At 33.8% G+C, this 24,944-nt stretch overlaps 1 protein-coding gene across 1 annotated transcript; it reads right to left on the bottom strand.

The window, feature by feature from the left end:
- Positions 1–6,266: 6,266 nt before the first annotated feature.
- On the bottom strand, positions 6,267–9,286 carry LOC128240047 (uncharacterized). Its single transcript, XM_052956532.1, has 3 exons — positions 9,195–9,286; positions 8,525–8,660; positions 6,267–6,901 (listed from the first exon to the last, which is right to left on the bottom strand). Exons 1-3 carry the CDS (start codon positions 9,273–9,275, stop codon positions 6,795–6,797), a joined length of 324 nt encoding a protein of 107 aa, XP_052812492.1. The 5' UTR covers positions 9,276–9,286; the 3' UTR covers positions 6,267–6,794.
- Positions 9,287–24,944: the final 15,658 nt, after the last annotated feature.

A 24,944-nucleotide genomic window follows, 5' to 3' on the forward strand; every position in this document is an offset into this window, starting at 1 on the left:
AAGCTTAAAATATTATTATAAATTCACACAAATTTGATAAATTTTGCAGTTGAAACCTACTATTACTTCAGTTAAGCACAATTCCTACTATTTTTTGTGAAATTAAAAATGTTCAAATTCTTCAATACCAGACACAAAGTTCCCTTTTCTCCCTTAGCACCCTATCCTTTTGAAAATCTGGCTTAAAGCCTATTTATTGGGAACATCAAAACCGGAAAACCGAAGTTAGCAGACGACCTAACGTTAGAGTCTCATATCGATGTTTACAGGTCCAGCTTAACATTAAAATAACATATACCAAGACATTGGTTTACAGACTCAATGATTCGAAATTTGCATATTTGATTTTAGGATACACAAAGGTTTCAATGACACAGTGCTGATTAATGATACTGTCCTTTGTTCATCAGAAACTGCAACTCATGTTGGAAAAGTTCCCTATAGATCTTTCAAATTGGCCTTGCTGTTGAAGCAAGAGCAAGAAAAGGACGAGCCTACATCTTTTTAATGACAATTCGTGATTTGAACTTTGACGTCAACCCACTAGTTTTCTCCAATCTACTGCAGAATATTGCTGTACCATCTGTGTTATATATTGGAGGAGTTATGATTATTAAATTCAATATTGAGTAAAACAGTGTAATTGTATGTACTTAAGACATTTATATTATACTTAAACCTGTATCTGTATAAAAACACAAATCAAATAATAGCTACCATAGAAATCATTTATTTGATGAAATAAATTTATTAATTCATTTCCCTTGTAACAAAAAATAGACTCTTGTCCTTATGTATAAATATAAGTTATCTCTATAAAATTAACTAGCAAGATTTGCTCCCCTTTAAAGATAATTGTTACATAAATTTGAATAGACAATATAGAATTTGTTCTACGAAATCCAGTTAAAAGTGAATAATATTGGTGTTATGATGGCGAGACAACTTGAATATAATGTCACTAGTGTTCACGACTATCAGTGCCCGGAGAACATATCGTTTCCTATGAGCAGTGTGGAAGTCGTTAATATTGTCAAGGATCAACTTCAGATCCAAGCAGGAGTCAAGTTGCTGGTGAAATATTTACTCTTTGGTCGTACACTGACAATCTATACAAATATAACTTCTTTGGTAGCAAGACCTAATAAATAGAAGAAACTTTTGTTTAACCTTTTTTCAAATCCTAAAATTAGCCATTGGTTGAATTTGTTTCTTGTTTGTTTGTCATCCTTGTTCTAATACGTATATTTGTATACATGTAGCATTAAATCAATTTTAAGTTTACCATTTTACAACTACCAGCGGTGCATCTCAGAAGTAGATGACGAACGTACCATGAAGTATGTTATTACCATTTCATTAGCGTCAAAACTTATGTGAACACTACAGAAACAAGCTCAGTAGCAAAAAGTTTAAACAAAAACCCGGTTTAATGGCACTGGGTAAATGCCAAGGACATAGAACACAAAACAAAAAATCACAAACAAGAAACATGGAAGAACAGCACAAAACTCCACAAACAGCACAGTGCATGATATATACTATATATTAAGAAACTAGGTTTGTTTATCAAAGTTTTGTTAGGTACCGCCTTGCAACGGTCAGTAAAATGTAAATTTACTGGGGTTTTAAACATAACCGGACTTGAGCTAAGGAATGTCTTGCTGAGTCATCGCTGATAACAAAGTTATCCGCCGAAAGTGATAACTAGGTTTAAGTATGACAAACTGACAGACGTTTCCTATATGGACTGTGTTGGCACAAGCAGATGACATGGTCTGTCACGTCCATACCTCAAAGGCTAGTATTTTGAATCATGTTCATGTTTTGATTCATGATATTTTATGTCTAAAGGTAAATGCTGGAAGTTTATAAAACGTTTGACTGTTTTTAATAAGGCAGAATTTAAGAGTTTAAGGAATTGTTGAAATGTTAATTGAAAACGTTATGCAAGATGTTGACTTTGATGATATTTTTTATGTGGTGACAGAGCTCATAACCTCGGGTTTAAAACAGTTTTAGCATGTTCGACTACTGATTATCCAAATCAAAGTCAGTTGCTCTTATATCAGACAAAGATCACAGATTGACTTGGAAGATACCCCATATATATTTCTAGATGTGACTGGATTGCATAGGTTGTCAGGATCATTAAATTTACTTGAGTACCTAAAGCATCAGTATTCTTCATGCGGGAAAGAGTTTATTGTAATAAATTGGATATAGTGTATGCCAACTAACATAAACTTTTGGTCACTTATCATTTAGTTTACTATTTGATTTTCGTATTATATCTCTTATTTCATACCCACGATGACAGATGCTGTGATGCTAGCGATACCAAGCCTCTTTGGTTCATGGTCAAAACACCACTTTTTTCTAAATAACAAACAGTAACAGCAGGTCATAAAGTGAGAGCAGTTATGTATAACCTGTAATAGAAGTTATACTGATAGTGTTTCTATTAGTGTATAAAACGTTATATTGTACTTATTTAATTTCTTCTAAACAAATAGATACTCTTCTTTTGTTATTTAGTTCATTTTGTTTTTATATGATTTTTTTACTGTATTGTCGATTAACATATATAATTAGGGATCAGGAGTACGAATAATAAAGACAAACTTGTAGCAGCTTGTCTATTTGTCCTTTATTTCATTTTATATTAGATGTAAAATGCCATTTTCGCAATTTTTGAAGCCAAAGATGAAGTTTATATCATTTTTGGCGTACTTTTTACATATAATTTATCTACTCAATAATCCCTTTAAAATGATACAAAATGATATGGTATCACTAGGCATAACATTTCACATATATATATATGTTGGTCGTATACCTTAAACTGTATTACGAGTTAATTTACACGCAAAACAATATTTATTTGAATTTTTTTTAATTGAACTCTTGTTTTGAACTGTATAAAAGCTTAAAATCTAATTTTGTCTTGGCCATTTCCTTATTTATGATATTATCTACAAGTTTAATAATATAATGTGTTTTCATTTTCTGGTGTAACTGTATTCTTTTTCATTTTGTTACTTCTCAATCAAGTTAGTTATTTGTTTTACTGCGATCACTATTAAAACAAAAATATGTAACTTTTTTCATTAATTTGTCGCTTTATTTGTCAATTTTATTCTTAACGTTAACTTTCAGTGATAAATGCTTAAATCACTCCTTATAGACAAAAATTGAAATAAGAAAAAATCTTATTTCATAAGTCAAAACTCCAAAACATTTTTAATACTTGTATAAAAAACATATCTTTTTTTTCATATTCATGTAATATATTCAATAAGTGCATTTTAAACTCCTTTTTTATAAGTCGATATGCTGTATATATGTCTACGCTAAAAAATCTAAATAAACTATTGTTCCTTTACAATTTTTGCTTTTCTTTGTAATAAAGATTTGATTTAGTTAAAAAGAATGAAATGCTTGTTATTTGCTGATGTGAAACAAATCAAGAATAAATGATCTTTGTGGTTAAAGTTATGATAAACGTCTGATAGTATACCTAATGATTTAAAAAAAACTGGCACATTTTCCGCCCGGAATTACTTTACTAACCAACTTTCATAATTACAGATGTATAAGGCGCAAAACAGCTGCAGACAAGCTCTTTTTGACAAAATTAAAAATATAACCGTTTAGTTCATACTTATTTAGGGAAGGGTTTGGGAGAGGTTTCAACCTCCCAACAAGAAATTGTATACCTTGTTTTCACTTGCATATAGTCTGAATTAAATAGGGGAAGGTTTGGCAAAAACTGCAGTGTTTCTTTTTGGCAATATTTAAAACTTTAGAAAAAACAGGCACACTTTTTCCGCCAATAATTACTTTACCAACCAATTTCAAAAGTAACAGATTGGAAGGCATGTAGAAGGTGCAAAACAGTTGCAGTCAAACTGTTTTTGACAAAGTTAGAAGAAAAAAAGATACTTGTTTAACAGGGGAGGGTTCGAGAGAACAGCGATGTTAGACCATGTTTCAACAAGTATCTGAGTAAAATGGGGGAGAGTTCGGCATAAGAAGTAGTGTTTCTTTTAAAGAATTATTTACAACTTTAGGTTTTCCATCCCGACAAGCAATGTTATACCTTGTTTTCACATGCATATAATCTAGGATGAGAAAAAAGTTACTAAGTCTTGTAGTTCCGTGATTTTTCTTGATTCAATTTACTGTTTCCTATACCCGTTGCGAAAAAGTGTTCATTTTTCTCAAAAAAAAAGTTTTTTCCAAATTTCTTGAACACATTCAATGTGAATGACTCAAAAAGCAATTAATTTAACGATAAATACAGTAAGTATGCAAAACAAAATTCAAGACATATTTATTATATGTTTTCCTGTGATTTATAAACATTTATCATTTAAATAAAAACAATATTTCAGTATTTCAAACATTTTGTGTTTTTTTCACTGTTTTGAAATTTTAGCCCGCTCTCAATTCAAAATCGAACGTCAGCGCTCACAGGGCTGGGACTCAAATTGAATAACTTAATTTCCGAAATGATGTTACGTTTGTTTACAATTTTGCGTCCTTTTTTGAAATACTAAAATTAAATGCCATTTTACAAACATATGTTGTCTGTTATATTTCTTTCAGAACAAATACTCAATTGCAGATGCTGCTTATTTTCAATCGTAATGAATAATTGTTTAAAATGTAAGATGTAAATACAAATATTGATCTTTTTTCCTTGCGTTTATGCTTTATGTACGCAGTAGGGTTGGTGAGCAAGCAAATGACGTAAGGAGTAGAGAGGAAAGGTGAAAAGGTTTCTGACTCAGTAATACACAGCCAAAACTGCAATATAAATATTCTTCTGTGACATTTTTAATAATTCCTTCTAGAACCTGGAACTTGTCCTCCCGGTATATCAAATAATTACGATCATCGGTGCATAGGTGCATAGGTGCCTAAAGAGTCTAGCAAGCCTTTATATAGTTCGTTTCTATTGAAACGGGTTGCGAGAAGAAGAAAGCAGCTTTAATCCTCGTGCATGATCAAGGCCTTCATAACTTTAGTTAGTTTACGAGTAGGGCCCTCATAATGCATTACAAAGCTATAGACTTGTTGAAACAATAGATCAGGTTGAAAATGGGTCTACTTCAGGGATGAGTTGGCCGTAAATAGCGAAACGAGTGAGATACAAAAAGAAGCAACATTTGTAGTTCTCGGTGAAGCGAACGCTAGGGGCGCCAGTTTTTTTCTAATGATGGAAGCATTATGAAATCCGCGCAACTATGAACACACCGTATCAGTATTCATACTGTCAAATTTTGTCTGTGTGGTAGTTTGTACACATAAGTTGATACAAATATATCGGGTGTACTGTATGCAAGGGGGTGAACGGCCTCAAGTTATCCATTTCTATTCTTTTCTATATAATAGGTGGATACGATCGTGTTAAACGATCCATAGTACGTATATTTTCACAAAAGCAGTAGAAGTCACCTTCCAGTTTGACAATTTTACCTGTGCCAAACAGATACGACGAGTGTGGGACTCGAACCACTGACTGTCAGATTCTGAACTATATTACAGAGCTATATAGTCGACTTGTTCATATTATTGCAAACTACAATCGTTTAGCTATTCATTGTCATTTATTTACTCGGCTTAAATAGAATAATGATTTTACAACGACCTTAAAACGGCACTCTACTGTCAGTCCACAACTTTTAAAATATGTTGTGAAGACAATATGTAATGTTTTGTTTGCTACAGTATGTGGTAAAGTAAATGGGAACGTTAAACGTTATGCATTATGTATGACTAGGTCGACGTCGAAGTTCAATCATAAAGTAACCAGGATTTGCCTCTTTTGTACTACCTTGATATTTCGCGCAACGGAACAAGTCTCTCCCCGTGCTCATAAAAAATAACTCAGTTTCCATACCCAAATGATCATATGCGAAATAGATGTCTTCCTGGTGTACAGCAGATACTCATCGTGCAAATCAATGCGAGCTTTTGTGCTTTCAATCAAAGTTAAAAGACTCAAATGGCTCAAGCTCCACACTACCAACAGCTTTACGTTTTTGCGCCTTTGGGGCTACTTTTGTCAGTTTTCGTACCTTAATGACGGCCATGTTTGGAAGGTCAGGGTCACCCTCATTTTCTTTGAACGATTAAGCAACTTGGAAATGCGTTTGTTATTCACCAAACCGTTCCACAAATGAATTTGTTCCGTACTTACATCTAAACATAAACTTTTGGGGAAAACAAATACTCTGTTTAACCATCACTGACCGCCATTAGTTTAAACATATTTTATTCATCAGCGTATATACACATAACATAAAGACAAACAGAAAACACATGTACAATCTAGAACAGGATTAGAACGAAAGATAAATATATCTTAAACAATTATTCTCCAACACTGACATACTATTCTAAACTTGTACTAAGCACCCATACCTGAATGACGTTGTGCACAAAAAGTAGCTTAAGCATATAACATTTAATAATGTTAAAACAAATGACTTAAGTACCTATCGTGAACATTATATAACATAACATGGATCAATGGCAGTCACTGTATGAAGTTCTGCATTCAGATTTAAAGGTTTTTCTCACATTTATGCAAACACGACATACTGGAAGCAGCACCGGCTGAAGTTTATCCGAAAAAAACATCAAATTTCTGCTGACATGTGGCGTCAAAAAACACGTGATATAGACTACGTGCATATATATTACGGAACGTTATCAAATTCGAAACTCTGTTGTTGTTGTTTTTTTTAATTCACAAAAGAACTCTTCTTTCACTATTATTACTGCTAGTTGCTACTAACTGTAACCCGAAGGCAGTATCCGCAACAACAAAAGGTGGCGGAAACTGACCACGAACTCTTTCTCTTAACTAGCCGACCGTCGTTCGTGGAATCTGAAGTTAAGACAAAGTAAATAATTGTTATCGATCGGAATAATATTCAACCATCGGTTTAACATTATGAACAAAGATCCTTTTGAAAGAATACTCACGTATAAAACTACCTTTGGCATGTTTAAACAGCAACACCAACAACAAAACAACAACAACAACAACGTATCAATACACTTAAACAAGCATATATAAACGGAGCCCTAAAACGGGCCCTTGGTCACACATATTGATCAATGATTCGTTTGAAAAAGATGAATGAAAGCGCACGATGTTCTCGCGTAATTCAGAGTTTATGAATGGAAAGACTTGCATGAGGCCAAATGGGTTGAAATATATTTGGAGTAGCGCCAATCCATATAACAGTTTTATTGAGGATTTTTATAACGTACGGATAATTCATTTGAGTCGAAAATTAATCACTTCTGTTCTTTGGTGACTGCCAAAGTATTTGAATATGAGACAAACAAAGATGCTGAGCTTTGCGAGTAATTTTATTGTTGAGTTTGGGCACTGACAACATTTCGGCACGTGTGTATAGTATTGTATCTTAATGAATGTTATTCTTAAATCTTCTTTTTTTCACAGAAGAGCAGATAAAGTCAGATAATTAATCATCGTCCGGTTTCTATTTGGAGTTCTGTATTGAATGCACGTTTAGAATATTTAAATTTTGTTTTGTGCAAACATTCTTACAAGTTCCTACCAGAATAATCAGACAGGGTATTCATTTTAAATCCTAGCTACTGGACTTGCCCATGTGGTATTCTATGTAGTATCATTATAATTAAGATCGATACGATTATAATAAGGTCGTTATCATTTCTTGGTTTACAAAAACAACACTGATCCTTTTTGGATCATCTGATGGCATCATGATCATCATAACCACACTGTATATGTTTTTGACAATCTGTAGACTCCTAAAACTATTAAACCAAAAATAAAAAAGAAATTGCATCTTTATTAACACTTGTTTATGAGGTCCGGTAAGATTTGGGATATGAGAATAACGACATTGGCTATTCCGAGACACCCTTTTTTTTAAATAACATGTTTGAAAACTACGAACCATTCCTTATTTATAAAATAATTATCGTATTGCACAAAAAGTACGTCATTTAGTCAATGCATTTTAAAAAGGAATAAATGACGGATTTCTATATTAAAGGTATAATATTATACGGCTTTATACCTGATAAAACTTAATTCTATATGCTGTTAACTCTGCGATTGCTTCAGTATATATTAGATGCCGTATGAACTGACACATCATGAAATGGTTACAGGGAGTCTTGATCACATTTTAACAATTGCCTAGCAGGCCCAAATTTCTAGAACAATCTTAAACATATTAAAGCAGGATCATGCTAAGCTCACTAGACTTTTTTTGGAATTGTGTACTAATTATCTATTTTCACTAAGTTTTGATACTTTTGAAGAACTCATTTTAAAGATAATCAAGATAAACTATGTTTTGGTGTATTATTAAATCAAGTTTTATCAAGTACTTTGACTTTTTCGCATTGTTGTGACTAATGAAACTAGTGTACCGGTAACACAATGATTACAGCACTTGATTTTTGTTAAATGTGTGTGCCCTGTTTTACTGTTAACGGCACCTACTTGTTTGTTGTCGGAGCATGTAAAGATCTCTTTCGGCGCACATGGTGGCCGCCTGCGGTCCCAGCACCGCCCTATTAACGATTGTGTCCGTCACTGAGTAGCGCTGCTTGGAGGTGTGTGTTACCTCAACAGATAACTGTTAATATAGAGATCAAATATATTATTAATACTTATATTGATATAAAATCTGCAACGATGTACTAGTACAATATGCTCCTATGAAGGCTTGTAAAGCACTGCAACTCCATTAAAAAATAAGGGTTATCTCAGAATTCTGCCCTGAATACCACTGAGATTATGCTGTACTGAGCTGCATTCCGAGTAGACAGCAATATGTTTTGGAGCGTCAAATAAACGTCGTCCTTTATTATTATAAACACCATTTTGAAGTAAGTATAGGCTAGCGTTTTTTATAGCCGTGTGTCTGTCGGTAACCTCCTGGTTTTCCGTTAAGGTTTCCGATATATAAATATTGGAATTTTGGATACCTTGTGACCATTATTTGCAGAAAAGGTTATACCTAATTCTATAACAAACATGCTTTTTTTGGTCATGAAAGATTGCAAAATATTTAATTTCAAGTTTGATTTTATATGAACGAAAGTACATGATGTCAGTAAATTATTGGAAGAATAACGAAGTTGGTGGGCTCCGTTATGTCAGGACTAACCTGTTGTTGGCCGTTGCTTCTGTAGTTATCTCTGTCACTCATGTTAAATGTGGTCAGGTAGCAACCTGGGAGATGATCCATCTTGTATACTGCGAATCCCTTAGGTGAAAGATAAATGATTATAATCCTTGAGGTTTGGTAACTGAGTCTTATGGAAGCATCTATGTAAACCAATTTGGCGGCATTCTCTATCTTGGCCAGTTTATTGTTACATGTTCCCGGATAAAGCGATGAAGTATTTTGTGGATGTCCTGGTTCCCTTAGCCCTAAATAACCTTTAATACTTAAGCATAACCTCTGTAAACCCATTTAAATACTCTAGAATATCTCTTAAAGTTCTGTTATTCCCAGAACACGTCCATTGTGCGTCAAGGCACACATCCAAGAGAGCGCATGTGCATCTCTCGAAATGTAATCTTAAATCCGGTTCGGGTCACATACTACTAGTGACAAAAGCACCGATACTAAACGAGCAGAGAGGAATAAAAGACTAATATGTACCCTTACAGTAAGAAGGATTGTAAATGTATACTGCGGCATGAATTAATTTCAGTTAAAGGAAAAGGCACATAAAATGCAATTTTTATGTAGTAGAATATATCTGATTGTTTTGAAAAACATATGTTGTTACATGAAATTGAAATCCTAAAAATATTCACAAAAAACTTAATTCCAAAATAAACATTAAAAACAAATGCAAAACATCAGTTATAAAATTAACCGCGAAAATATGTTTCAAAAAGTAACCTACTGTCTCATAGTCCTTGACAACGGTGCCGTTAGTTGCGGCGTACATTTCCTCACGTTCAGTGATGACCAACGTCTCCTTGGCAACGTGGACACCGTCCTGGTAGAAATCTGCCGTGTACGTCTACAATGAGATGAAATACCAATGAATTACCAACGTGCAACGTATAATACATCATTGGATACAACCCATACAATATTATGCTCTGCTCTATTGAGTACCAGTAACTCTTTTTGGGGACATTTTGCTAGGAAAATCTCGTATCATGAATTGAATGAGGTAGTTTCATTGGTGCCGAATGGGGACTTGTTCGGAATCTTTAATAATGAAATAACGGTATGCGGTCATTTCTATATTTAGTAACAAAACCCCTGTATTACGTCATTGTCAATATTTAATTTGAAGAGTATTTAATTGTAACAACGATTTCATTGGAAGAAGAGTTTTATATCAGTCAATTTTCCAACGGTACTAATATAGTGTCAGCAGGTTGCCAACGATACCTATAATACAATACGTAGGACTACAATTAAATGATTTTCGTTTACACCTTACACTTATTTTGCTAATTGATTGTGAAAGGATATAAATCACTCTCGAGACCTGGGTAGAAACCGATATAATATTTGTGTCCTTCTGAAGAGAACCTGAATTTACCCTAATAATACAATGATGTATTTTCTGCTTTAAAGTGTGTTATCAGCAATAAAACAAGAGCTGTCACAGTATGTGACGAATGCCCCCGAATGTGACATTGACCTATGACCAAGGTCAGTACATGAAAAGTTGATCTTGCCTTTACGTGTCAAATACATATGGCAAGTTATTTTAAATTGCCTCTAAACATAAAAATACCACCCATACTTGACAACCGACACTGTTATGTCCTTATAAGCAGCATTCCATTGGGAATAAACACTAAGTTTGACCTTGAACTTAGAGGTAGGGACATGGGGCTTGCTCGTGACATGTCGCGAGCAAGCCCCATGTCCCTACCTCTAAGTTCAAGGTCATATTGCTTCATATTGTTTTGTGCAGTAATGAAACGTTCAAATATTGAACTATTTCAAATGCATAAGCAACAATATATATTTATGAAAAGTAACAATCTTAACATGAGCATGTACCTTGAGTTTTTCCGTATTTGATGTTTTCATTGGTTTACGGAGGTCAATTCCCGCCCATTTGTACAATTTGAAACCGGCCTGCACGGGCCTTATATCAGCAATGAATGACAAGCTTTTCCGGTTCCCATTAACTGAACCAATTAGTTTTCATTGCACCAATAAGGAAAAAAGGAAGTAGTATATTCACGCAGATAGAACGTATAGGCTTTCAAGTCCTATATCAATAATCAAAATTGTAACATTATTATAATGTTGCAATTTGCCAGGTGAAATTGACAAAATTGTGGTTTTGACCTATAATATATGCAATAACTAGTAACAAACAACATCGAAACTCTTGCACGTTGGCTTTCGCAGGTGCTCTCGGGACGGATTCTTTTTCCATCCGCACAGGAAACACATGGCAAATACGTATGTTAATACTTATGTGAAATACTAAAGAAACAAGCTCAGAAGCCAAACGTTTAAACATAGACCCCGTTTAATGGCACTGGGTAATCGCCAAAGACATAGAACACAAAAAAATCACAAGCAAGAAACATGGAACAACAGCACAAAACTCCACAAACAGTACTATATAAAACACTAGGTATGTTTATCAAGGATTTTCAACTGAACGGTCAGTGAAATGTAAATTTATTGGGGGTTTTAACCAGTTGACGTGCACAAACCTCACTCGTAAAGGGTAAATCTTATCAAAGTATGCATTAACTTGAGGAAACTTAATAATAAAACATAAAAAAATAATAAACTAAAAGGTAAACCCCAAGTATTTCAATGATTAAAGATCCCAACTCTATCTGCAGACGGAGGAATACAATTCAGAGCACCTAATGCAAAAACTTTTCAAAGATACGATGCAGTCATTGTTTGAAACTATGAGCATCACACACAGTCTGCCTTACAAAATAAAAGGTTTAAAACTGTGCGATCATTGTACTAAAACTGGGAACAAATAAAGAAAACATTATTAAAAATAAAAGCGATATATATTAGCTAATCTTTTTCAACAAATGATTATCTATGTAAAATTTTTGAAGAAAATGACGTCAAATGCCAAAGCACTCCGAGCCAGCCAAAGTCGGTTTAAAGATAACATGAATCTGCAAAATTTTCGTAAAATCGAAGGACTGAAAGCTTAGTAGTAAGCCAAAGACGGTTTTAAAGATAACATGAATTTGCCAAATTTTCATAAAATTAAAGGACTGAAAGCTTAGTTATTACGTAAAGATACTATATTCAACCCTATCTTTTGTTTCAGAAATTCATCTTCAAAAAATAGAAGGCAAAGTATTGCCTTTATATCTACGGTTTAAATTAAATACAAGTAATTCATTGAGTTTATCTGGCCAATTACCCGATGGAAACATTTTCATTTTACGAATTGTCTTTAAAACATCACCATAAAACTTAAAACGAGTAATACTATTAGCAATCAGCAATTTCAAAAATTGCAGGCTCAGCATATGATATCAACCCATCGCGATATAAATCGAACGGTAAATAATACCGTCGGGTTTAATGTGCAATTTTATTTTCAGCGTACAACCAAATGTGGATTCATAAAAGTGTTCACATCAACATCTTGCCATTAATTCCTCAACATTTGGTAAGCTCATACTTTGACTGATCCAACTTGAGTATAAATGTGAAAACTAATATTCTGCCACGACAAAGTCGTCCAATAAATAAAAAGTACCTGCCATAAAGGCCACCACACACACGCTTCTTAAACTTTTGTCAAATTTCCATGTTGGAATACTCAGTGACTCATATTTTTCTGAAGACCCATTAATCTTAATATCTGCATCAATATGGTGTATTATTACGCTGCATGGTAGCGACGAGTTTTGGTTGAGAATATTCCTTAATCCCAACCGTCACAACAATACATACATATACTTTAAATACAGTATTTATGCAAAAAGCTACAGAAAAAAGCTCAGTAGCAAACAGTTTAAACATAAACCCGGTTTAGTGGCACTGGGCATACGCCAAAGACAGTACAAAAGTCTGCGTAGTGCAACTAAATCCCAACGCTTTTAGCTAAAATTTAATATGTATTTTTTCAACACTTAATAACAGTATAATTGTGCAATTCTGTTGATATCAGAATATGATTACATTATATCACTCGCTCCAAGTAAATAGAGCGTTGGTCATTTTGAAAATCGTTTACAGTATTATTAGAAAAAAACAACAGGTTTTCCTGCATTATATAAAATGTTTAAAGGCACAGACTCTTAAAGCTGCACCCTCACAGATTGAACGTTTTGACACCCTTTTTATTTTTTGTCTTGAACGAGCCATTTTTGCGAAAATCCATGTAAATCAGTTATATAAAACTGCTGACAAAAAAAATAAATCGCAGATTTTTATATTTAAGTTCAATCAAAAATTGATGTTTTATGCATTTTTCTTAAACCGTAAGTAACGGTTTAAGCCATAAAATACTATATTTTCTAACGGAAATATAATATGAAAATCTACGATCTGACCTTTTGTCAGCAATCTTATATCATTGGTTTGCAGATATTTACGCAAAAAATGCTCTTTCCAAGAAAAAAAATAAAAGTTGTTAAAATGGTATATCTTTGAGAGTGCATCTCTAATCTCTATGTTTTACATTTTTCATAACATTTTCTTTTTTAAGTTATAGCTTCATTGTTCCACTAACCTTGGGTTGTCAGTAAAATAGATTGTTATGGGGGTTTTGACATCTGCAAACATTACGTATTTGTATTTGATTGAATTTAAGCTGACATTCATTCCCTTTGTACAGCGACTGGTGTGATGCTTTTAATTGTCACTGACAAGGTTGCTTCCTGTCGCCATTAGTCTTTAATATATGCTTGGATCACAAGCGAATTAATTACAAAAATAAGATGGTATACTGTTTTTGTACAAGATGATAAAATAGGTTTTTCATATATGCTGATGACATTGCTCCATTATCTTCAACCGAAACTGACTTACAGACACTTTTAAATGGTTTAGCTGAGTTGTGAAATATTAATGAAATGACTGCAAATTATACTAGGAATAGCATTGTTCACTTGGGTCCGCAATTAATGCTAGTTCTCATTTAATCAGTGGTAGAAACAGTTTATATATAATTATACTTATTTTGGCATTGTAACCAACGAATATCTTGATTAATATATAACTGCCAGAGCTTTTGCCCAGAATGCTAGCCGTGCAATTGGACTTCATATTGCTTAATGTATACGAGTCGATAGTATGCCTTGTGACGAGTTCACTTAGTTAAATGACTATATTGTATGGCAAGTTAGAAGTGAACGGTACATCTCTCTGTGACGCAAAGTCGTGTTCATGCATCAACACCGTTCATAACAGAGCCATGCATTTCAGTATTGGCTTCGAAAATTACACCTTATGATGAAGTGTTAGGTCAAATGGCAAGGGTACCAACACTCATCTGTCATGTAAGTCCATGTAAGTCGGATTTCGGTAAGGTTATGGCATACCTCTATATTTTGTATAAGTAAGCTACTAGCACATTGGACAAATAGCAAGGCAAGTAAAACCAATAACTTGTTGCTCTATTATATAAATAGGCAATTGCTATGCCTTGAACAACTAACCCATCTCATATTTAACCACGTATCACATTCTATTAAGCTATTATACTGAAATGGCGAGTTAAGGAACATGATATATCTTACCCAAGCCAGGGGAAGACAGATAGATTTTACCTATCCGTTTGTCTTGAACGCATTTTCTGCGAAAAAAGCGCGCGGGAAAAGATAAAAATAGTTCAAATTAAAACGGTTAATTAAGACTGGTTTTCTGGCAATTAATCTTAAACTGTGCATTGAATTATGCTATGTTTAATAGGAAATGATTATGGCTCGTCGCTTGTCCGAAAGTATAACACCAAGGTCGTTTTAAAAGTCATATGTTAAACTAGAGGCTCATCACAAAGTTGTCAATTGTATTTACCTTAACATTAAGTGCACCTATGGCTTATGCCCTTACATGCAATATCCGGTTATTACTCATGAGAAGCAGCGCAAATATTGATGGATTATATAACCATAACAGCAATGACGTCCCATACTTTGATATATATTATACAAAATACGTTTTCAATCACCAGAGGTTTGACAAAGATACATCCTACATTGTTTTCTCATCGATAGCGTCCATCTTGTTATGTTGAGAAGATAAAATCCGAATTGGCTTAAAGGTAATCAGCACGATTTGCCGCTTGCCAGCGAATCAATAAATATAAAAAGGCAAAACGGTTTTGAAATGTTCGCTGTTTTCACTCAGAATCGGGGTGATTGAACCAGAGGGTTGCACGCAAAGCATCATCGCTGTGGTGTATGAGAATGCATATCTTGGGCTCTCAATTTAATGACAATATAAGCTATCGCGTATGTGGTTTTGAAGTTATCTTGAATCCTTCATTATATGATGTTATTATATTTGTAGATATGTATGTGAAGTCAAGGGTAAATAAAAAGAAAAGAAAACATGGTGTAAAAAAGCGTAAATGGAGTGATGTCTGTGATGTATAAAAATACAAACAAAACTAGGCCAATCCTAATTGACATATAAGAAATATACTGTAACACATGTTTGAATTCTCTTCTGTACCAGGTGTATTGTAGTATAGTTAATATACAATTTGTTTTGCAATTTGAAAAAAAGAACTACTCAATCATATATTAGTAGATATAGTTCTAAGAAGAGCATCATGTAAAACGTATATTTAAGAAACGAACTGCGGGATTGATGCCATTATCACGGTATAACCGCAGTTGGGTTGGTGAACATGTGTGGAGTCAAAAGGATCAAAATGTCATGTAACAATCATCGTTCAATGGTTATGCTCTTGATTCCTAGTCCCGTATTACATTTTTTTCTTTAAAGGTCATCTTATCGACGTGTGCACTGAGCCATTGTCATGGAGCACTTTGAATTATTAAGAGCATAAAATTAACGTATCATGTCAAGTGAAACTAGAGTTTTATTTATCATAAAAAGATCTCAACCGTCACATGTAAATTGTTGAACTGCACGTTTATAAGTCAAATATATTACTTTTTTAATACTCGCTTCTTGTCTAATGGTTGACAGCTAACAGCCAGTTTTAAAAATCCGGCTCTTAAATTGTATAAAATGGGACATTCTCTAACTTCACATCGAGACTCACGGCCAGAAGGCTACAGACTAGCAACTCTCTAAGGTCTTACTATTTTAAAGTTACTACTTTGAGAATGAAAGTCCAGATGGGAACTGCTAAGGATAGTGAAGCTCAAGTCTTCAAAGGGGTCCAGGTTAGTGTCTGATATACTTTTGTATCTAGCTAAACAGTAGGTCAATTTATAACATCAAACTGACTTTTTGTACCTTTTATGTTTTCCTTTTAGGGCAATGGTTTCGTTTACAAAATGTATCTTGATTGATAATGTGCTGCTGTCCAATTAATATCAATTAATAAGTACTAATATCGCTGTTGGTTTGGTGATAACTGGTAATATAAGAAGTAATGGGTGTTTTCTTCATAAGACAAATGCACGATACATGCAAAGTAAAATCGCTATCTAAGTGGTAGCAAATAAGACTTCATGGAAAATTTCCCGAGGTTCCAATAAAACTTTAAGGTCATTTGTAGGGGTCAACAATCATAACCTTGTTAGTTTTGAATTTACTCTGGTGGCGCTGTCCAACTTTCATTTCAAAATGAATTTATGTCAACGTCCATAACGTCAACCGCGCGAGTCATTCTATATAAATCAGAAGAAACGATGGCATTTTGAAACGGGCACAAATGAGATTGTTTTCTTTCAAATTCAAGTCAGATAGCTTAACCGCGAAAACCATTTTGTATGATGATCTAGGCGCTCAGATCACTCGCTCACGGTTTAGCAATGTTAATTACTTCGAGTGAATAAAAGAGGACCAGCACAAGCACAAATCCAGTTCGCTGAAGATACAGTATAGTAATTTAGCGATAAGGGATAGAAATGTGTTCGGTCGTCAACTGTTTTACAACAAATCCAATGTAAATTGGATAAAAAAATAATCCTTGTGGTAAGGAAAACAGAAGAGTCGTGATACACAATCGGATCATAACGAGTTCAAATTAAGCATTAAAACGTTTCATTAATTTCTTGTTTCTTAAAGGAGACAGTGTTTCAATTGAAATCGTTTCTAGATTGAGAAAAGTAATTTGGACACCGATTGCTCCACTGCTACTTGGCATTAAAATTCGTATCTATATTACGAATCAATTATTCCTGACTAATTCCAGAAAGACAGAGCTGGTTTATTTTATTACACAGTCTTTGATGATCACCCTTTTCTACTTTCTTTTAAAACTATGTTTAGAGAAGAAATCTGACAACCTGGTTGGAAGCATTTCAAACAATCACCGGAGTTTGAATTGAAGTTTGAAGTGTTGGTGGACTGAATTTGTAATAATACAAGTACATATATAAGGTTAAGGCCACAATCGCAATCAACAAAGTTTATAGATCATTGATGGATGAATAAATCGTTGTTTTATGACTTAAAAAATGAACGAGTCTGCGCACGTGATATTATAAACTCTTTTTTGGCTGTTTATATAGCACTGTACAAACAGGTTAGTCACTCAGTGAAAAATATGGGTTTGGGAAGTACAATCTACCCTTCTTCACAATATTCTGATCAGACTCTGTATTTGAGTATTGATGACAGAAATTCCTGAATTTTATTACTTTTCGAATTTGTAGAGTTATTCGCATGTATGTTTGTCACAAAAAATGAAAATCTAAGACTGGGCCATGGGCTTGAGACTGTTTGTAATCATGATCAATGGAAAGCAGTGTCATCGATACATTAAAATTTTGTCCCGGACTAGTAGCAATCTTAAAACAGAAATACACAGCTTAGACCGGTAAGCTACTATGGAAACAGAACATAGGCAAACCAAATTGAGCAAAACGGTACTTCGCAGTTGAAAAAGTATTGTTTCAACCTATCATGTAAAATTGAATGCATAACATATTATTTTACTGTACACTGAATTTTATGTACTATTATTATGCATTCCATGTATATCCTTTCTGTCATATTTAATGTTTTACAAACGGACACACATGCTTAGTAGTTAAAGATGGCGCAAATCAGAAAACATAGCAAAACAGTTATCATATTCATAAAAAAGGCAAATGTGCCACTTTTTATTTCTGCTTTGTTTGGCAAAGAAATATAGTTATCATAACTGCATTTTTGAGGTATATTCATAAGATCGGCATTTGTTTCGTTAATATATTGAAAAATATGCGTCGCCAAACATTTACCTACCCATTCTTGTTGTACTTATTGTTAATAAATCACAAAACATAAAGCGTGTGTGGTCTTTTTCTAAAAGTGGACATAAAAGGAATAAAGATAAGAATGTTTCAATTCAGACCATTCGTGTGACAGATGTTACAAAACGTCTCGACTCAGTGTTGAAAATCTTTATTTCAAAGTGCTTTTTATTCCATAAGAAAACATTGATGGTGATTTTGCTCAATTATATTAGGGACGACCCGCGTACAATGTGTATAAGGTAGTAATCCTATTCAATGAAATTCATTTTCCTCCCTCTCTCTCTTTATTATGCGCTATTTAGAAACGGTTCTCGTACAAGATATAACAGGTAGTGATCTGATTCAATGATTTAATATTCCTCGCTATCCCTTTATGTTTATTATACGCTATCAAGGGACGACCCTTTTACACAGAGCATAAGGTAGCTATCCTTCTTCCCAATGACATTCACATCTCTCTCTCTCATACACTTCGTTTATTTCACACTATTTAGGGACGGACGACCCTCGTACAAGTTTTATAATCTAGTTATCCTACTCAATCGTATTCATACTCTCCTTCCTACCGGTTATACGCTTTTTCTTGACGACCCTCGGGCAAGACATATCAGGTAGTTGTCATTCTTAATGCTATTTATATTACCCTCTCTCTCCCTTCGTTTATTTCACACTATTCAGGGATGACAAGGTATGTAAGGTGGTTATTCTAATCAATACAGTTCTCCTCTCTCTCTCTCTCTCTCTCTCTCTCTCTCTCTCTCTCTCTCTCTCTCTCTCTCTGTTTATTTCCGCTACGTAGAGACAACCGTCGTACATTAAATGAAAGGTAGTTTAACTACTCAATGATATTCATACTCCCCTCTCTGACAGTTTTTATACGCTAGTTTTGGACGAGGTACAATGTGAATAAGTTACTTAACTTACTCAATTGTATTAATACTCTTCTCTCTCCCTCTCTGTTTAAGTTTATTACACACTATTTACAGACAATCCTTGTATAGTTTATTATACGTTATTTATACGTTATTAAGAGACGACTAAAGTATTGTTATCCTACGCAATGCTATTTATACTACGCTCTATCGCCGTATCTATAATATACGCTATTTAGGGACGACCCATGTATAGTTCAATAGTAGTAATACTCCCCTCTTTCCGTTTACTATACATGTGCGCAATTAAGGACGACCCTCGTACTTATACTTATTAGTGTTTTATGTAGTTCTCATACTCATCGGTGATATGAAAACTTCTCCACCACTCTCTGTTTTTCTCTTAATATCATCATAAATATGTATATAATTTTGTGTAGCTTCTATTCCGTATTCTCATGTGAAGGCTCTATTCTAAGGCATCAATTATTTATTTAGATATATAAAGATATATATTTAGAAGGTTATCGATATACTGGTACTCGTGTATGAGTAGAAAGTGTTTATATGTAAATGTATTTGATGTTTTCTTTTATGTCTAAAACATAAGACGGTAATAAACGAAAAATTCTTAAGTGCTGGTAAAACTAAAATATTATCCCGTCAAAAATGACAGAATGATACAAAGCCGCAGGTGGCAGTTTTTGTGATTATTAAGACTTTTAGAGACTATATCCTGGTACAATTAAAATGTTAGTGTTTATATTAACTTATCTTTATGTCAAACAGTCTCGACTTAACAACAAATTCCATTTATAATCGTTTATAACAGACTTGTTTATTTGCAAAGATACATGTCCGCTACATAACTTGTTTTTTCTTCAACCGTTCAGTACAAATGAACGATTATATTGTAAGTGAACTGATTTCTAGAGTTTGGGCTTATCATCAATTCTTATTGAGAAAGGTTATTATGCAGTTAAATCATGATCATGCCTTTTCTTGCTAAAGCCAAACGTTGAATAAGGTAATCAACCAATTAAAAATACACACACATGCTAACAGTAAAGTTTCATTTAAAATTACAAACTGTCAAATTGGAATATTTATAATGTTTTCACCGAAGTATCATAATTTTAATATCTTATTTAAAGGCTCTCCACAGTGCAAAAGAGGGTGGAGAAGGCCAAAAATGAATATGTTTCAAATGTTCATGTTTTATTTTTTTATTTCCTGGTTCACTTATGCAAATATATTTCTTTAGATAGCTATTATTACCACATTGTTAATTGCGAAGCGTTGACCTTTTCGACACAAACACATATGCATTTGGTCAAAAGAAATCCTAAAAAAAATAGTAATTATTTATTATTAAAAATCTGAGCAATTTTTTTTTCGTCAATATGCTCAACTGCTTAAAAACACCGTAGCACTTAGTTGCAACGGATGTATATATGTATTTATTATGCTAACTAAATATTGAACCTCAAAACTTAATGTAAGATATGATTTTTAAACGTTGATGTTTTGTCCTTCAAAAAACTTTTTCAGCGTGACAGGCACTTAACAAACAAATTTATAAATTTTTATATATACATTTTAATTTATTACCTACCTTAAATATATTATATCATAATAGTAGCGCCATAAGGGTGCAAATATAACTTGACTTTTAACGATGCTTTTGGCTTATTGTTTTGATAGGAACCTCTGAAGCCTCCTCCTCGAAGCCTCTTTACTTTGATAGGAACCTCAATACATCCTTGACGAAGCCTCTTTGTTTTACTAGGAATCCCTAGCACTCCTCCTATAAGCCTCATTATTTGGACAGACTTCTAAGAAACCTCCTCCACGGAGCCTCATTGTTTTGATAGGACCATCTTGAACATCCTTCCCAAAGCCTTACTTGGTATTACTACTCTTAAGTTTATGATATAGTTTAGCATAAACCTAATCCAATACTTTCTTGTGTTTGTACTGTCTGTTTCTCTCTTTACAGGGAACAAATACCGGAAGTAAAGCGATGTTGGTGGGAAGCGCATGCGTATTCCTAACTATCCTAACGGCCGCCATATTGGGCTCCGTGTATCTGGGGCACTCGCTTCACCACCGGGACTCGACAGGCAAACAACAGGTACATAAATCATTTTTATTTTCACTTTATCTTTAATAAAATTAAGCGTAAATATATGAATTTACAGAAGGTTGGGCTTGAGGGTAGTAGAGTTGAGATTGAACACAGATTTCAACATACTTTGTTATAAAGATATGGAAGAGTATTCATATTTTTAACATAGGTATATGGAGGTTGTCGTGTGTGTTTGTCCATTGGCATTTTGAGTACTTGGGGTACTGTACGTTTGAATGTAAATCACTCTTTTAAAATGCAATGCAATACACAGTGTATTTTAATTGAGAATGTCTGAGGCTTAAGCCAAATCAAAAGTATTGGTTACTTGACCAGAAATAGACTCGACAATGGACTATATATGTTTACAATCCGATAGAAATAAAAACAAGTATATACTAACGAAGCTAAATTCGGAAACGCGGGAAAAATTTAGTTATTATTCGCTACCCGACAAAAGGGTGGCACAACATATGTCAGTCGAAGCTTTGTAATGTTTTCTTTCTTCTCTTTTTCTCCTAAGTTGCTGTATAATCCGTTTGCAGGCGTTCATATATAATGGGCACTTGTACTCCGGCTTGTATTTTACGTAGCGCTATGGTAATACATCACAACCTTATTGCTGTAGACATACACGGCGGATTTCTACCAGGACGGTCGCCACGTTGTCAAGGAAACTGTAGTCATCACGAAACGTGAAGATGTGTTCGCTTCCCCCAACAACAGCGTTGTCAAGGACTATGATACAGTAGGTTGCTCAAATGTGAAACATACTTATGCGGATAATTTGTTTGACATGATAAAATGTTTTAACCAATAAGAAGTAACGAATATGAAGAAATATGTTCTTCCAATAAATCATAAACCTTTCCGTTGGCATCTGTCTCTGTGGTAAAGTGATGTTAGTCTCGTATGAAAGCAAAAATGTCACGTGCTCGATCTATGCCGACGGCGAAATCCTTTCATCTTTTGTTAAATAAAGTTATTTTTAGAAATTTGATTTTTTCAAAACAATCAGATACATTTTAATACATACAATTTGAACGTAATTGCCTTTTCCTTTCATCGAAATAACTTCATACCGCGGTATACATTTACAACCCTTCTAAATGCACGGTTACATACTAGTTGTTAATTCATCTGCATTGTGTTTATATTGCTTACGTATGAACATGTAACACTAAACATGCAAACATAGAGAAGCCCGCTAAATTGGTTTAAATTGATGCTTCCATAAGAAATAGTTACCAAACAATAATCCATTATCTACCACATAAGGGGTTCGCAGTGTACAAGATGGACCACCTCCCAGGGTGCTACCTGACCACGTTTAACATTAGCGACAGAGACAACTACAGCAATAATGGACAGCAACAGGTTAGTGCTGACAAAACAGAGCTCACCAAATTCTTTTTTTCTTCAGTAACACTCAAACATTAGACCTAAATTTAGTTACCACAAACGGTCGCTCCCTTAAGCAAACTTTCTTATTTTGTATCCCAGTTCCGCAGCAGCCCATACGTTGTGAGTAGGGAACCAGATCGTAAATGTAAGCCGAAAAACCTTAAGTAAATATTGCGCTTTGAGTTCAGTACAAGTGTAGCAGCTTACATTTGCGATTTGATCCTCCTTATTACAGTTTAGTTTATGCGGTGGTATGCAACATAGATTTGAAACAAAACAGTTTGCTAAGTCAAGCGTACGTCATCCACTGTAAGCCTTAACCGAATACAGGGCAGGCGTATACACATAGAAGCGCATGGTATTGCAGTGATTTTGAACAATGGTATATTTTAAAAAGATATTGTTATATAATTTTATGTAATTGACGGACCGAACATGCGTTAAACATAAATTTCTAACAGTTAGTATATAGGTTGTTGCAAAATCTGACTAAAAAATATCTGTATGTATTTATGTTACATGGTATCAAATGTGTTAAAGATGCACACCTAATACAATTGTTATAATATACCAAAAAGGATAAAAGAAAGTCGATAACAACGGTTCATATGAAGGACACCTAGTTCATTTTTTTAAAGGTGCAGAAAACACGGTATTTCTATCTTATGAGACGATAGTAGATCACACTAAATGTATTAGCACTCACCAATCAATTAACAGTTCTGTGTTTTCAGCTATTAAATACACGGTTACAATATTGTTATCAGTAATTGATATTTTCCCTAAATGCTTTATTTAGTTAGTAGTTAAAGGTTTAAGTTTTTGTTTGTTATACAAGTGTATGTATTGATTTTGAATAAGAGTGTCACTATAAAACAAAAAATTAGTTGATTATAATGTTAAGGAATATGTTATAGGTTGATAAAACTTGAAGTCAGAGGAAAAGTATAAGACATGACAGTTAAGTCACTGTTCAATCAAAGGTTTGATAACAAAATATGTAAAGTGGCTTCCCATGTTTCTTGATGTTACACAGAGTAAATCTGTGTTTCCTTTCTTAATTTGCAATCATTCAAATGATAAATAAGAACATTTAAAGCTGTATTGATTCTCGGTCGTTAAATTGCAAATGTTAGAGGTGTTTCTTTTATTGAATGCTGAGTAGGTTATTATTTTATTAGAATCTGAAAGTTATTTACTTTTAGCTGTTGACATACTTTGCAATCTATAATAACAAATGCGCGTAAGGTGTATTTTAAAAAGAAATTCATTTTACAATACAGACATCCTTTTCAAATGGTACAATAAAATATATGATCACAAAGGCATCCGAAGATCACGTAGTGAAATATTTGATATCTTCACGTTAATCTAATACGTTACCGACATACATATTTACAAAAATATGCTACAAATAGGCGAACATGTACTTGTGTGAAAATGTTGTATTTGATGATAATACACAAGGTTTGTTTCGTTTTCCAAACAAATAGATATAGAAAGGGCCTGTAGCTCAGTGAAACGGTGGCAGTGCTTTACATGTCTTCAAATGAGCCTATTATACTGGTACATAGTTGCAGATTGCTATATCAATCTCAGTAGTAATCAAATATTTTATCTCAATATTAACAGGTGTCTATTGAGGTTACACATACCACCAAGCAGCGCTTCTCAGTGACGGACATCACCGTAAATAGGGCAGTGTTAGGTCCTCAGGCGGCCGCTATGTGCGTCGGAAGAGATCTGTTTATGCTTAGACAACAAACAGGTAGATGCAAGGTGCAGGTGACCGTTAAAGGGGGACCAAATGTTTAACAAGTATCAAGTGATGTATCATTGTGTTTGGGGTAAAGTAGAAGTTGCGTTTTTATCAAATATTTTAAATACAAAATACTATCATACGCTTCCTTATTTATTGTTTTATTGTTGCGACGTTATATCGATTATAAATCAATGGTTGTTCTTCTTGCTGTTGCTGTGGCAGTTGTTGCTGCTGTTGCTACTCCTGTTTCTGCTGCTGCTGATATAGTTAATGCTGTTGCTGTTGGTGTGGTTGTTGTTGTTGATGTTGTATTATTGTAGCTGTTGTTGTTGTTGTTGTTGTTGTTGTTTTTATTTTAAAATTGCCCAAATCAGTTTT

This window comes from Mya arenaria, chromosome 7 (assembly GCF_026914265.1).
Source record: "Mya arenaria isolate MELC-2E11 chromosome 7, ASM2691426v1".
Lineage (NCBI taxonomy): Eukaryota > Metazoa > Mollusca > Bivalvia > Myida > Myidae > Mya > Mya arenaria.